Below are 14,135 nucleotides of genomic sequence, written 5' to 3'. Positions count from 1 at the left end.
TTGCTTTTGCGAAATATAGGCATATATATGTTTTACTTAAGGACACTGCTATTAAAGGGATAGTTCATCCAAAAATGAACATTTGTTGTTTATCTGCTTATCCCAAGAGCAAACAAGATGTAGGTGACTTTGTTTCTTCAGTAGAACACAAACTAAGATTTTTAATTCAAACCATTGCAGTCTGTCAGTTATATAATCGAAGTGAATAGGAATTACGGCTTTGAGAGTCAAAAAAACATACACAAAACCAAATTAATCCCTGCGGCTCGTGAAAATACATTGTGTAAAGACACAAAATGATCAGTCTGTGCAAGAAACTGAACAGTATTTAAATATTTTTTTACCTCTGATTAACCGCAATGTCCGATCTGTCCCGAGCACGTTCTCAACAGCCAGCGCATGACGCTTCTTCTTCTTCTTCTTGCTTTACGGCAGATCACAGACTTATAAGTGCATTACTGCCACCTATCTCTCAAATTGACCATTGACACTCATAATTGAGATTGTAGATAGAGTGTCAGTGGTCCTTTTGAGAGATAGGTGGCCATCGAATTTACCTTTTTTGGGTGAACCATCACTTTAAAACCTGTGATTTAATATTGAAGCTTCCCTTTACTCATCCAGGGTCATCCAGGTCTGATTGGCCTGATCGGTCCTCCTGGTGAGTCAGGAGAGAAGGGTGACCGAGGACTGCAAGGACCTCAGGGACTTGGTGGAGGCAAGGGTGATGCTGTGAGTGACATGTGCTCTTTAGATACATCTGAGTTAGTTCGGGATCTGGGTGTGCTTTTGTCTGCTCCTCACAGATGCTGTTATTTAAGAATATGTTTTTATTTTGACCTGAACAAATTAATTGTTTTATTGACTGCAGGGTCCCGTTGGTTCTCCTGGTCCCTTCGGCCCCCCAGGTCCTCCTGGTATCCCTGTAAGCTGTTTTTTTTTATTATTTATTATTATTATTTTTTTTCCTGAAATTAATTTATATGCTCCACTGCTATTAGGAATATACAATCTTTTCTATTGCATGTTATCATCAAGCTATTCAGGTGCTATTCTCTTTCGGCAAACCTGAAAATGCTCGTCCACTCTTGCCATTTACTCCACTTGGTTCCCTTTTGTACATTTGACCACCCTAACATTTGCTTAATTGACTTCCTTATTGTCTCTATCTTCAGGGCACACAAGGACAGAAGGGATCCAAAGGATCAAATGTAAGTGCCGAACATCTCCATTATACATGGTTATTGATGTGGTTCGTTTTTTTATTATCACTGTTTAAATTAAGCATGTTTTCTGTTTTCCCAGGGTCCAGCTGGCCAGAAGGGAGACCCTGGCCTGATGGGACCACCAGGTCCTCCTGTAAGAAGAATATTATATTGCATGAAAATGAATCAGATTGTATTGAGAGCTGTGCTGAAAATCAAACTGACATGCTTATGTCTCCAATGGGATTGACTCTACAGAATTGCCAGTGATTTAATCTTTGATTGTCTATCACTAGGGCCCTGCTGGTGACATCATTCAGTCCCTCCCAATCCAGACAAGTAAAAAATCGAGGAGATCGCCTGACATGCAGGATGATGAAGCAGCAGGAATGATGGATTATGGTATGGAGGGAATGGAGGATGTGTTTGGATCCCTCAACACCCTCAAACAGGACATTGAACGCATGAAGTTCCCACTGGGAACCCAGGATAACCCAGCCCGAACCTGCAAAGACCTTCAGCTCAGCCAACCAGACTTCCCTGATGGTGAGAGAAAGTTATGAAGTTACTTTAGCATTTTTTATTTATTTTTATTTTAATTAAACATACACAAGAGGCAGTTAAGTCTGTCTGAAGTAAACAAGGCTTAATAATCAAATATAAAACACATCAATATGAAAAAAAGATATAGAGAGAAGTAATTGCCTGGGGCAAATTAACTGGGGCAAGAGAATTTTAACATGCTTTTTTTTTACTGTAGGACATTACTGGATCGATCCAAATATGGGATGCATGGGAGATGCCTTCAGAGCATACTGTAACCTCACTGCAGGTGGAGAAACTTGCATTTACCCCGATAAGAAATCCTCGGGGGTGAGAGGAGCTCATCTCTGCTAAATCTCATGATTGGTAGTAATATAAATCAAAAATAAAGAACTGTATTATCTTAGTGAATTATTTAATCACAGTTTCCATTTGTTCCAGGTTCGAATATCAAACTGGCCAAAGGAGTCCCCAGGATCTTGGTTCAGTGAATTTAAGCGTGGAAAAATTGTAAGTGTCCCTTTTTCTCTTGCATTATAAATTTCATAAACTTTGAATCCTAGCTCAGCAATTTGGTCATGAATGTCTCTATTGTTTGAAGGGTGACAGTAGTTTAGGGCTTTTTTTTTTTTTTTTTTTAAAAAAGGTTCTTATTCAGAATTTTGAATTAATATATATATATATATATATATATATATATATATATATATATATATATATATATATATATATATATATATATATATATATATATATATATATATATATATATATATATACTGGAAATTGATTATTTTCATAAAATTGGATTCTATTAACTGTTCTTAAACATCAGCAAAGGAATAAGTCGCTAACCAGTCGTGTTATAAAAATAGAATTGTGCTTAGTATTTCTGTGTAAGAACTAAATATTAAATGGTCCTTTCTCAAAAGTACTAAAAAACTAGATCAAGGAACCAGAATCATTAAGCTGCTAATGATTCCTATCCCTACAGCACTTTTCAAAGTTCTTGAAAGTTTTTTTCAGTCATCTATTTCTTGTGTCTCAGTTGTCTTATGTGGATGTTGAGGAGAGCTTGATAAACTCAGTCCAGATGACATTCCTCAAGTTGCTCAGCTCTTCTGCCCGGCAGAACTTCACATACATGTGCCATCAGTCTGTGGCTTGGTATGATGCCAAGGCTGACAACTATGACAAGGCGCTGCGCTTCCTGGGCTCTAATGATGAGGAAATGTCGTATGACAACAGCCCCTTCATCAAGGCTCTTTCAGATGGCTGCTCGGTAAGAGTGCTGTTGATCAGTTTGCTGTTTATACTGTATATTAGAAATGACCCGATATTACTATTAGCAGATATTAAAATTCTGTACTATTTTGTCTTAATATATTAAACTAACTGTACAATAACTGATAAAGTTGCTTAAAGGTGCCCTTTGGCATCACAACATTTTCATGTAAAGTAGGAAAATGTGGATATTCATTTTAAGTTTAACTACATGTTTTTAAAGATTGTTTTTTTAAAGATTAACTAGAAAGAATTTGAAGATTAACCTGATTAAAGTGAACTTTAGGTAACAACAACGGTGTAAAATGTAAAAATAGAGGAAATACCAATATATACTGTATATATATATATATGAAAAACTAATATCCAATATGTACTGATATATTATATATTTATACTATACCGGATGTTAATTAAAAGCAATATCTCATTATCACAACAAGAATACTGAATATTCTCGCCACTTCTTTTCTCATATTCTGATAAGTGAACCAGCGTTATTTTAGCATTATTTATATACTGTTATAGTAGTTATTAATATTTGACCTTTTATCTTTATATTTATTTGTTTTAATTTGAATAATTTTGGATGTGTTAACTTCAAATGTTTTACTTCTGTTTATTTTTATTTAATTTTTAGTTTAAATAATTTTAGTACTTTGAGTTAGTTGGCAAGTTTTAAGTTATTCATCTAATATTAGTGTGTGTATGTGTGTGTGTGTATATATATATATATTCTTTATTTCAGCTTTATTTCAATTAGTTTAACTTATTTTTAATAGTTGTCATTAAAGGGGACATAACTTTTCGGCCAATCTCATGTTAATCTTGAGTAGTATTGCATCCTTCATATCTCTGAAAAGTCTTAGTTTTATCAGATTTATAAAAGACAGATACAGCTGTATCACTTCTCTCTGAAAACAGTCGAGCTTGTGGAGGTAAAAAGTCACAAACACGTGAATCTGTTATCTATTAGGTGTGTTTGATCGATCAGTGTATGGCATCAAAGTACCAAAAGAGCAGACGGCTCTGTGTGCTTTCGAAACGCTCTTCTGATACTTTGATGTCAGACACAGATCAATCTGTGCAACGCAGCTTCAAGTCGAACACTCCTTTTAGCAAGCCGTGACACTTGCATAAAACAGGAACAAAAACCTTATTGACTTAAATTGTATTTAATTTGTTTATAAAACATTTGTCACAGAAATGCCAGGAACAAACACAACTCCGTTGCTCTCCCAGAGATACAAGCTGCATCCACTGTTCCTTTAACGCTGGGTTCTTTTGGAAGCGGAACAAGGTTATTCTGCCATACGTCCAACTCGTTTGGCCATGTTTAACTCTTTAACTGTGTAAATGAGTCAGAATGCATGAAATGACATTAGACGTCCCCTTTAACAGCAACAAGTTGTACAAACTGTGAAACTTCAATGTTGTTGGACTCTTGTCGCTTGTCCAATCTAACAGAACTAACAGTTGCATAATATTGCTTAAAATGTTTATAACACAATTAGTATCTTTCTCTTTCAGCTGAAGCAGGGATATTCTAAGTCTGTGATGGAAATTAATACTCCTCGCATCGACCAGGTGCCCATCATCGATGTCATGTTGAATGACTTTGGGGAATCCAGTCAAAGGTTTGGCTTTGAGGTAGGCCCTGTCTGCTTTCTCGGTTGAAGGACACCCCTCTACCTTTAAGGCAAGGGTCAAGGAGTGTGGCCTGCCAAGAGACCCCCTGCCCACCTCCTCCTCGCGCCACAAACACACACACACCAGCAGCACCCCCACTGTGTAATCGGAAATGGAATATTCATGGCCCTGGTGGGATCCAGTCACACGACTGAAACCTGCAATTGGAATAAAAACAGAGAGGACACAAACTACCTGGTTGACATTGGCGCACTTTTAGGAGAGGAAGGAGGACCCATTCCTTTAACATCTCACCACTCTAAAGCCTGTAGGATTCTTTTCCCATTTCCAAACCCGTTTTTTTTGTCACTTGACTTTTTAAGGATTGTTATTTTTTTGTCCCATTTTAACCTTAATCCCAGCACCAAACCAATAAATTCCCAATCCCGTTCCTGCTCGTTTTTCCTTTATCCTTTACAGATCCTCCTCCAGGTGTTGCTCAGAGCAAGCCACAGTGGTGTGCTCTTGTCGTAAACACCCAAACAATTAATGTGCTATTGAAATTTATTTAAAAATGTTTTGGTAGAACTGTAATTATTATTTTGTACAATACTGTTCTTTCACGATTGCCTTGAAGTCTTGCATATGCATCAAAATTGATCTTTTTGAAATTGAGTCTTTTCTCTAGATTTTTTTTGGGGGGTGGGGGGGGACCAACAGTGCAACAAATTTCTTCACAAAATCAATCTGCCACTGTCTCTGCCAACTATAAAATAAACCAAGCATTCCAAATCTTTCAGATTTGCAATTATACAGTATCCATTCTGTAAATATTTAAGCACTTGAAGTATCCTTTTTTGTCCAGTAATACATGGACATGTCTGACATAAAGGATTAATGGTCTTCCACTAGTTTTTTGTTTTTGTTTTCAAGAGGTAGCAATGATGCTGTGGTAATCAGTGACTCTACGATGCTAAAGAAACTTGATGAAAAGTAACTTGATGTCAGATTGAATTTCTTGACACTATACCTCAATCTCTTAAAAGCAGTTTCCAATTCAAAGATTTTCAGCCTTGTACATGCAGAGCCTTGGTTTGAAAATCAAGTTTATATATTTCAGGCAGGGAATTTTATAATACAAAAGACTATTTGTTAAGCTTTTGTTTGGTTATTTTGTCATTTCTATGATTAACCCTTTTAGATCTAAAACTGAAAGAACTGTTTCGAGGTGCTTTTCATCTGACAGTATTGTATTAAAATTGATAATTGTTTCCTCTTTTTATGAATCACATCTTGAGTGATTCCTTCAGTCATGTATTTTTGCTTGTGATGTATGTGCAAAGTTTGTTGCATTCTTGATTTCTCTTCATATTTAAAATGTTTGTGCTACAATGTGTTCAGGTTGTGTGGTTCTGTTATGCTTAGGCTTTGTTTTGATTCCATTGTTTTACGGTTCTGTGTGTGTCCCTGAAAATCCTTCAAATATATCACAATAGACTGAGAACATACTTATAATTTATGTAAAACGTGGAATAAATGATTGATTACATTTCAAGTAGATAATCTACTCTTTTTCAGTTTTGCCCCAACTAACAAAGATTTATCATTTCCGTTCAAAACCACTCATTCAGTCAAACCATTTAAGCCGTAATGTCATTGCATGTGAAGCATGTTTGGTTTTTGAACTATGTCTTGTTGATCTGTTCTACTAAATCTTTTAGGTTTTAGCTCACAGAATGATGCTGAAATCTAGAATAGAGATTTGTAGTTTCTTTAATAGCTGATGTTGCCATGGTGCTATAGGTGAACAGCTCATGCAGAAGTGATCATTCAGCTGCTGGAGCAGAAACTCGCTATGGTATTTCACCTGATGAGCAACACACAGCTATGAGCACCTGCATTTGAAGTGCCTTGGATGTTAATAGCCATGCATGTAGTGACCCTGAACTAAAGGATGCAATGTTGTTGTTGTTGTGTTTTGGTTTTTTTTTTTTCTTTTTTTTTTTTTTTTCTTTGTCTTTAGTAGGAAAGTACTTTTTGAGATAAAAAAAAAAAAGAAACAAAAAATTAGTGCATCAAGTATTGTTTTACTTGTCATAAACGGGTAAGGACACCATTTGATTCAGAAGAGAGGTTTTTTTGTTGTTCTTTTTTTAGAAAGAGGTCACTATTACAAAGGGCTACAGAAATCCAAAAAGTTTAAGTAGTATATTTTTTTATGAAAACTATATTTCAAGGGCTGTGAGTGAAGAGACGAGTCTGTTTTGGTTTGTCACTCAAAAAGTACAATATATTAGTAAAGTTCTTCTTTTATTATTCTCCCTGGCTCCCTATCTTAACAGCCAAAATGATAAAGTGAAAACATAAACATGTAGTTTCTGTACCACTAGCATTACTAAACAGAATTGTAAAAACCTTGTCTCCCTTCGGTCAGACAAACCGATAGTCCCGCCCCCAAGTCACGTAACTGATTGATCCCATGTTGGTGTTTTTTGTTTCTCGAACAAACGGAGCAAAGTTACGATAACGCCACACATATTCACAGTGTTTACACTTGTTGAGGGAATTGACCCACAAATTACATTTTTGAACATAAAAAATAAATAAATAAAAATTCACACACGCACACAATTTTAGAATATTAATGTGGCAAACCTGGAAATATCAGGGAATTTTTAAATGATGGTTTTCAGGCATTTAAACGCAAATAATACATGACATTTGTAACGCAATAAAATATAATAATTTTCTGGAGATTCTCCCTAGTAATATCCACATACAAATACTTATTCAGTATTGAATGACTGAAAATCGTCATTGTTGGGAACTCTGAATACAACTACATGTGTTCCTGAAAAGGGGTCAGTGCTTTCATGATAATATTCATTAATCAGATGTCAGTAGAGTAGCCTGTGCACAGCTGCTCTGAATTTAAACTGTACTTCTCGCAGGAATAACAGTAATTTAATTACAGAGATACATTCAAGGACCTGTTGCTGCATCAGTTTTTCTCTTTTGCTTTTCTGCGTTTTAAAGGATGTGTTATGGTGTAATTGAATTTGAACAGCATGAGGTCATCCATCCAAATAAATAAATAAAATAGTGATGTGCAAAACGTTATATGATTCCTCAGTGATATACCTGTGTAACCCAGCATATTAATAATGACCAAATTTAAAAGTGAACTAACTACAAACCAAACTCTTGTGAAATAAGTAAAGGAGCAAAGAAGAGTGAAAGGGTGAGACTGTATATTTTAAATGTGTATGTCTGCTAAAAGTTATTGTTAAGGAGTATGCTAACAGATGCTCAATTAGCAACTTACTTTAAAATGAACAACATTGAAATCAGATTAGTTCTATGTAAGTTATACTGTATTTATCTGTCATGTAAATTCATATGCCATGTTAAGACTGCAGAATTGTCTTAAAGAATGAACGTTCATCAATATGTTTTATGACTGTTCTCAGAAACAGAGTACTGTGGCTTGGAAATTATCAAAATGCAATAATATAATAATATGTATTACATTTAATTCTGATCAACAGTGATCCAAATGAAAATGTAAAAAATAAATTAAAAAGTGTGCAAAACAGATGCACACAATTTTGATTTCATTATTTGTTTTTATAATAGATGGTGGATACAACAAACTACACTAAATGCCAAATGTCCAAAAACAGTATTCTGTATTGTAAAACTGACAAAAAGTTAGTTTAGATTTGCTTGCATGACTTGCATGATTCTGCATGGGTGCCATAATTAATACTTAGTATATACAAGCTATTTGTATTTCCTTTTGCTACCACAAAACAGTGTAACTCTTGTTCAAAATGACTGATCGGTAGTCAGCTGTGGCATGTTGAATCAAAAGCTGCTATCATCCTTTTGAGCTGTTTGAACACTCTAGGAAGCTTAATGCAGAAAGACGTCACATCAAAAGGTCCTGCCAGCTACTTGTGAATGATTGTCTTGAAATACCTTTATTGCATTATTCAATCCTTCCAAACTTCAAAGGTACTTTATCACTACACAAAAGTGACTGTCATTGTCCTAGATTCAACTTTCAGAAGTCTTAGTATTAGTATTGAGTAACTCAGTAGAACTGTACTGCCTACATCACAATTTAGTAATGAAAATGATATAGATCTACTCTCTCTCTTTGGTTATATAGTTAAGCCAGTAAATGGAGACCAATGACTGTCTTTGTGTGCAAGTGATTGGAATCAACACTTAGCCGATTTGTTCAGAACACGGATAAATTCAGGAACGAAACACCACTGCTGTGTGTTACTCTAAGACACAACAGTTCATTCGACAGTGACTTCTTTTGGAACTATTTCTGTTAGCGGAGCAAAAGCTGGCAATACTGTGTCTAAAATGTCTAATCATTTAATAACATTTTTGATCTTTTTTTCAGGATTTTTTGATTAATAGAACGTTCAAAAGAACAGCATTCACTTTAAATTGAAATTCTTTGTAACATTATTCATCTTTTTACTGTTACTTCAAATCAATTGAATGCATCCATGCTAAATAATAATAATAATAATAAAGAAATGACTGACCCCAAACTTTTGAACAGTAGTGTATAATTGGGACGATGGTTTAATTTAATAGTTAGGAAAATTGATGTACTTATTAACCTGTTAACCTGACCCCCCATTATGGGACTCACAGCTGAAAGTGATCTACCTAACTTATAATTGTTAGAGTTTCCTACTTCAGTGTGGTACAAACATAATTTTGGTGTCTTTGGAAAGAAGACCCTTTGGGTCAAGTAACCAAGTAGCCACAGACAAACAAAAAGAAAATATGAATATATACCTCAACAATATAGTCAAACAGAGCAAGAAAGGGGGAGGATGACAGATTTGAAGGAGGAGAAAAGAGCAAGAACTGATGAGCAAGAACACATTTCAAAGGTGTTTATTTGTCTGCTGCGAGTCACTGCTCTTATCCAGATCTGGAACTTGTTTAATCATCATTACATTTTCTATTTAATCACAGCTGATATATTTTACATTTAGTTCATTTCACAAAACACACATTTCTGGCAGAGGTTTAAATCTTGTTTGGGTTCATCATGCCTATTAATTCTTTAAAAATATATATCTTATTTTGTATTCTTTCTTGTAATTCTTTCTGGTTTATTGATGGGTACAACAATCCCATGTGGATTACATTAAATACAGCATACCATATACAAAGCTTTACTGGGAGAACAGCAGTGATGTAGCCAAATGTTCCACAAGCAGAAAGTCCATTATCTTTGGCTTCGCTGTGGCCTCCATGTTTGATGTGCCTAAGTGTCCAAAATAAATCAGCAAAGCTTATTTGCCTTTATTGAGACAGCTCCTGTCGGAGTAATGACTGGTGAGCTGCTCCAGCTCATGAATAACGTCTCTACGTAAAAGTGGTTGTGTGTGTGTGTGTGTGTGTGTGTGTGTGTGTGTGTGTGTGTGTGTGTGTGTGTGTGTGTGTGTGTGTGTGTGTCTGGCATCCCATTCCTGTTGGGAACACCTTTCATTCAGAGCTCTAGCAGGCAGCAGCTGTGGCCAGATGCCAGACACAAACGTACCCAGAGTTAATGTGTTAGCGTGATTCAGAATGTGTACGTTGCAGCCTGCTGGGTCAGTGTCTCAGTTTGTCTTCAGTGTCTTCACTTAAGGCGGCAAATAAATATTTAGCAAAATAAATACTGAAGGCCTAAGAATACATTGGTTTTTACACATATGCTACGGCTTTCGTACAATGTGTGTTCTGCTGGCAAAAATTTTGATTTTTCACTTTCTTTTGTTCGGCTTGCTCAAGTATGGAAGCCACCACGGGATATATATATATATATATATATATATATATATATATATATATATATATATATATATATATATATATATATATATATATATATATATATACCTATCACATGGTGGCGTCCATACATAATTTTTTTATATATAAAATCAAATAGAATAAGATAAAATAAAACAATTGTGATTGTTTATCTCACAATGCTGACTTTTTTCCTCATAATTATAATTATAAAAATCTAAATAACAAATATTCTTATTTATTATTATTATTTATTTATTTTTTAAACAAGTGACTTCTGTGAGCTTCTGTGACAAGTGCTTTCAAGGACAATTGACCCTAAGGGCTAACAGCTTTCATTGTTTCTTCTTTTGTAAATTCACTATTTCTATTAATTATAGCAATTATGTAGTATACGGGATACTTCACTAGAATACTTCACTGTTAATTGTCAATTATGCTATCCATTTCCTGATAAGAAATAAATACATCATTAAAATGTCTAACTTTTAAACAGATGTTACTGGCTATCCAAAATATCAGGAAAGAAATATGTATAGATCAAATGGTGTTTATGCATGAAAACAGTTATGTCAGTAGATTTTGATGTTAGAGGACAACAGGAGATGGATGTTTTCACTGGAGGAAGCGTTATAGATTATGGACTTTTATTTTGGCAAGAATTCAAATGCCTTGATGTATTTGTTTCTTACAAACATGCAGCTGTACACTACACTAGACGTTAATTGATGGTTAATTGAGTTGTGTGGATTATTGTGATGTTTTTATCAGATGTTTGGACTCTCAGAAGCAACTTTTTTACGGCACCCATTCACTGCAGTGGATCCAGGATGTACAGATAATGGGTGCAAACTACTCCTTTAGCTATTTTGTTGAAGTGTTTATCTTGTTAATGGTTTTGTACATTGTAGTTGATTAGTGAAAGCTTTAAGATAGGCCTAATATACATATACGATTATATTAGAATTTCAAGAACAATATTTTATGTTTTTATATATATTTATTTGATGAGTATTTGTGTAAGCAGGATAATGTACAGTCAACCGTACTTTAAACAAAACCAAACTCCCTCTAACAAGGTTAATTTAGCAATAATGACTAGCTGACTGTACATTATTTCTTAGTTCACATTTCATCCCTTCTTCTATCTAAGTGTTGAGAATCTTCCCATATGTATATGCATAGAAAAATGGAAAACATAACTGTTCACTGGGGCATTGTTATCATTTTTTTTCTCTTTCTCATCCTCATTGACACAAGGTGACTCCTGCAGCTTCTGCAATAAGAGACCAGGTTTTTAGAGTATACACTTATGTCCTTGACTATGCATGAGTAACCATTTAAAGGGCTGTTGACAAATGTCAAAAGGATACCTAACATGGCTAACTATGAACATCCCGTCATTTGTTTCTGGCCACAGCTGGTGCCGTCAGGTTTTAGTGAAGCATTGCTCAATTAAAATGACTGCTTACATAATTCAAAGACAACTTATTTTTAATTTTTCAGTAATGTCTCTTTATGAGTGTGATTTCACTGACATTGATTGTAAACTGATATGACAATGAAGTAAAAAAAAAAAAATATATATATATATACATTTTGATAAAGGAACAGATAAAGACAGAACCTTACCTCTAAAAAAGGACAGACTAACCACAGATGTTGCCAAGCAACTACCTGAGAATGTGAGCAGAGGCACAGTGAAGTCTATGCTCCAAATTCTGATGTGCAATTTTAGCATTTATAGGTCTACAGACGATATCAACAATCACTTCACAGACAGCAGAGACACATGGAGCCTATGGCAAGCCTTTCAGACCATCACCGACTACAACCCCATGCCACAGGCCTGTGATAATGACACATCCCTCCCGGATGCACTCACCTACTTTTATTCACGGTTTGACATGCAGAATGACACACCTGCACAAAAACTGCCCATACCTCCCAAAGACCAGGTGCTCTTTCTGTCTCCAGTTGGCCTAAGGAAGACCCTTTCTAGGATTAACCCATGCAAGGCTGCGGGTCATGACAACATGCCTGGCTGTGTACTGAAATACTGATTTACGCACCATAAATTATCATGTTTAGTGATTCCCATTTATTTATCAAAAAAAAAAAAAAACTCAAACTACCACCATTTTGGAGAGAAAAATAGTTTGATGCAGAATCTTTCCACTGTTCCAAACATTAATATTGAATGTGCAACAATAGCATGCTCTGGCTCAGTGGCCTTACTGTCCACCTTATTTTAAACCTTTTTCATTATTATTATTATTATTTTTAATGATTTAAATGGTGGTGATGAGTGAACGGAGAATAACTCTTTCACCTTTCACTCATCTCTTTAATAGTTTTTTTTCGTGTTGTTTTGATGTATTTTAAAGAGTTCACAGTCAAAAATAAAACTGAATGATATATTCTTAATTCTTTTCTTTTAATTGCAGTGCACATCGTTTATTATAAGGGGGTATAATCCACAGCTCAGTACTCGCTACTCCCTACCCATGAGTATTGAAAAAAAAAACCCGGCTCTTTTCCTTTTACTCAAGTAGATTATTGGACATTTACTCTACTCACACTAAATTTTTGGGAATGTAATGGTAGGCTACATTTACTCGAGTAGTCTTTATTTTTCAGTAGCCTACTCTTTCCACTGCCATTAAGGGATGATAATGTCCTGTCTAAGAGCGCGCTGCAGCTTTAAATGCTCAAGATGCTCAAATCAGAATAGATTCTTGTTGGCTGTCAGGGTTTTTATTGTTCATCAGCTAAAAAAATTTAAAAAAAAAGATGTAAAAAAAAAAATATCTGAAAGTAGTTCCAGTGAGTCATATGAACTATTTTTGAGAATTGAATTTTCTTGTGCCTTATTTGTTCACATGGTTTGGGTAAGATTAGGCTGGGTTATGGCTCAGTTTTGGGGTTTCTGGTTAAAGGGTGGTGTTGATATGGTTAACTTATGGCTGAGAATTGGTACCAATAATAAAACCTGTTTTGGCAAAGTTCAGGGCCAGTTAAGGGTGACTTACTGGCTGAGATTCGGGCCAGTTATGGCCCATGTGTGACCCTTGTCTTTAATCCAGTTCTGGGCCACTTCAGGGCCATCATTCTTTGCGGTACTTGGGCCGAGGGGAAAGTGATTGTGTGGCCCAGAGCTGGATTCGTTTCGTAATAATTATCGTGAAGGCGGGCTGAATTTCGAGTCTGACTCACTTAATGAACCACAAGATATTAGTAATTCGTGATTTGAAATGAAGCCGAAATTGTTATACTTGTGAGACTAAAAACCCTTGTAGTTGCTAAATGGTTGTTCACATAACAAAGTAGAAAAAAAGATACACATGCCTTGCAGAAATCAGTGATCAGTTTAAAAAAATGAATAAATGAATGATGTAACTAACTTTTTTTTTCTTCAGTGTAACATACAAGCTTTGTAATACCCAATTTTATTACATTTAAGCCATCTTTAAAAGTGCAATTAAATCGCAGTTCTTATTTCCAAATATGCAGTCTTCTAAATTGATCTAAATGGTCGTTATTGGATTTGTTAAGGAGCCAGAATCGTTCGAAATGCTCTAATGATGTAATATCCGCTGAGAGACTCCTAACATCTCTCAAACTTTTTCTGCGCCCGGA

General features: G+C 35.2%; 1 protein-coding gene across 1 annotated transcript in view; it reads left to right on the top strand.

Annotated features, from left to right (window-relative positions):
- LOC132155079 (collagen alpha-1(XI) chain-like) overlaps positions 1 to 4,886 on the top strand; it is a 109,522-nt gene extending 104,636 nt beyond the window's left edge. The window contains exons 59-67 of the mRNA XM_059563860.1: positions 625 to 732; positions 872 to 925; positions 1,176 to 1,211; positions 1,306 to 1,359; positions 1,502 to 1,751; positions 1,966 to 2,078; positions 2,190 to 2,258; positions 2,797 to 3,030; positions 4,563 to 4,886. Coding sequence (XP_059419843.1) covers positions 625 to 732; positions 872 to 925; positions 1,176 to 1,211; positions 1,306 to 1,359; positions 1,502 to 1,751; positions 1,966 to 2,078; positions 2,190 to 2,258; positions 2,797 to 3,030; positions 4,563 to 4,709 — 1,065 coding nt within the window. The 3' untranslated portion in view covers positions 4,710 to 4,886. The remainder of the gene's footprint in view (positions 1 to 624; positions 733 to 871; positions 926 to 1,175; positions 1,212 to 1,305; positions 1,360 to 1,501; positions 1,752 to 1,965; positions 2,079 to 2,189; positions 2,259 to 2,796; positions 3,031 to 4,562) is intronic.
- Positions 4,887 to 14,135: the final 9,249 nt, after the last annotated feature.

This window comes from Carassius carassius, chromosome 12, assembly GCF_963082965.1.
Source record: "Carassius carassius chromosome 12, fCarCar2.1, whole genome shotgun sequence".
NCBI lineage: Eukaryota > Metazoa > Chordata > Actinopteri > Cypriniformes > Cyprinidae > Carassius > Carassius carassius.
Note: the sequence above shows the minus strand (reverse complement) of the source record. Positions and strands in the feature narration are given on the sequence as shown.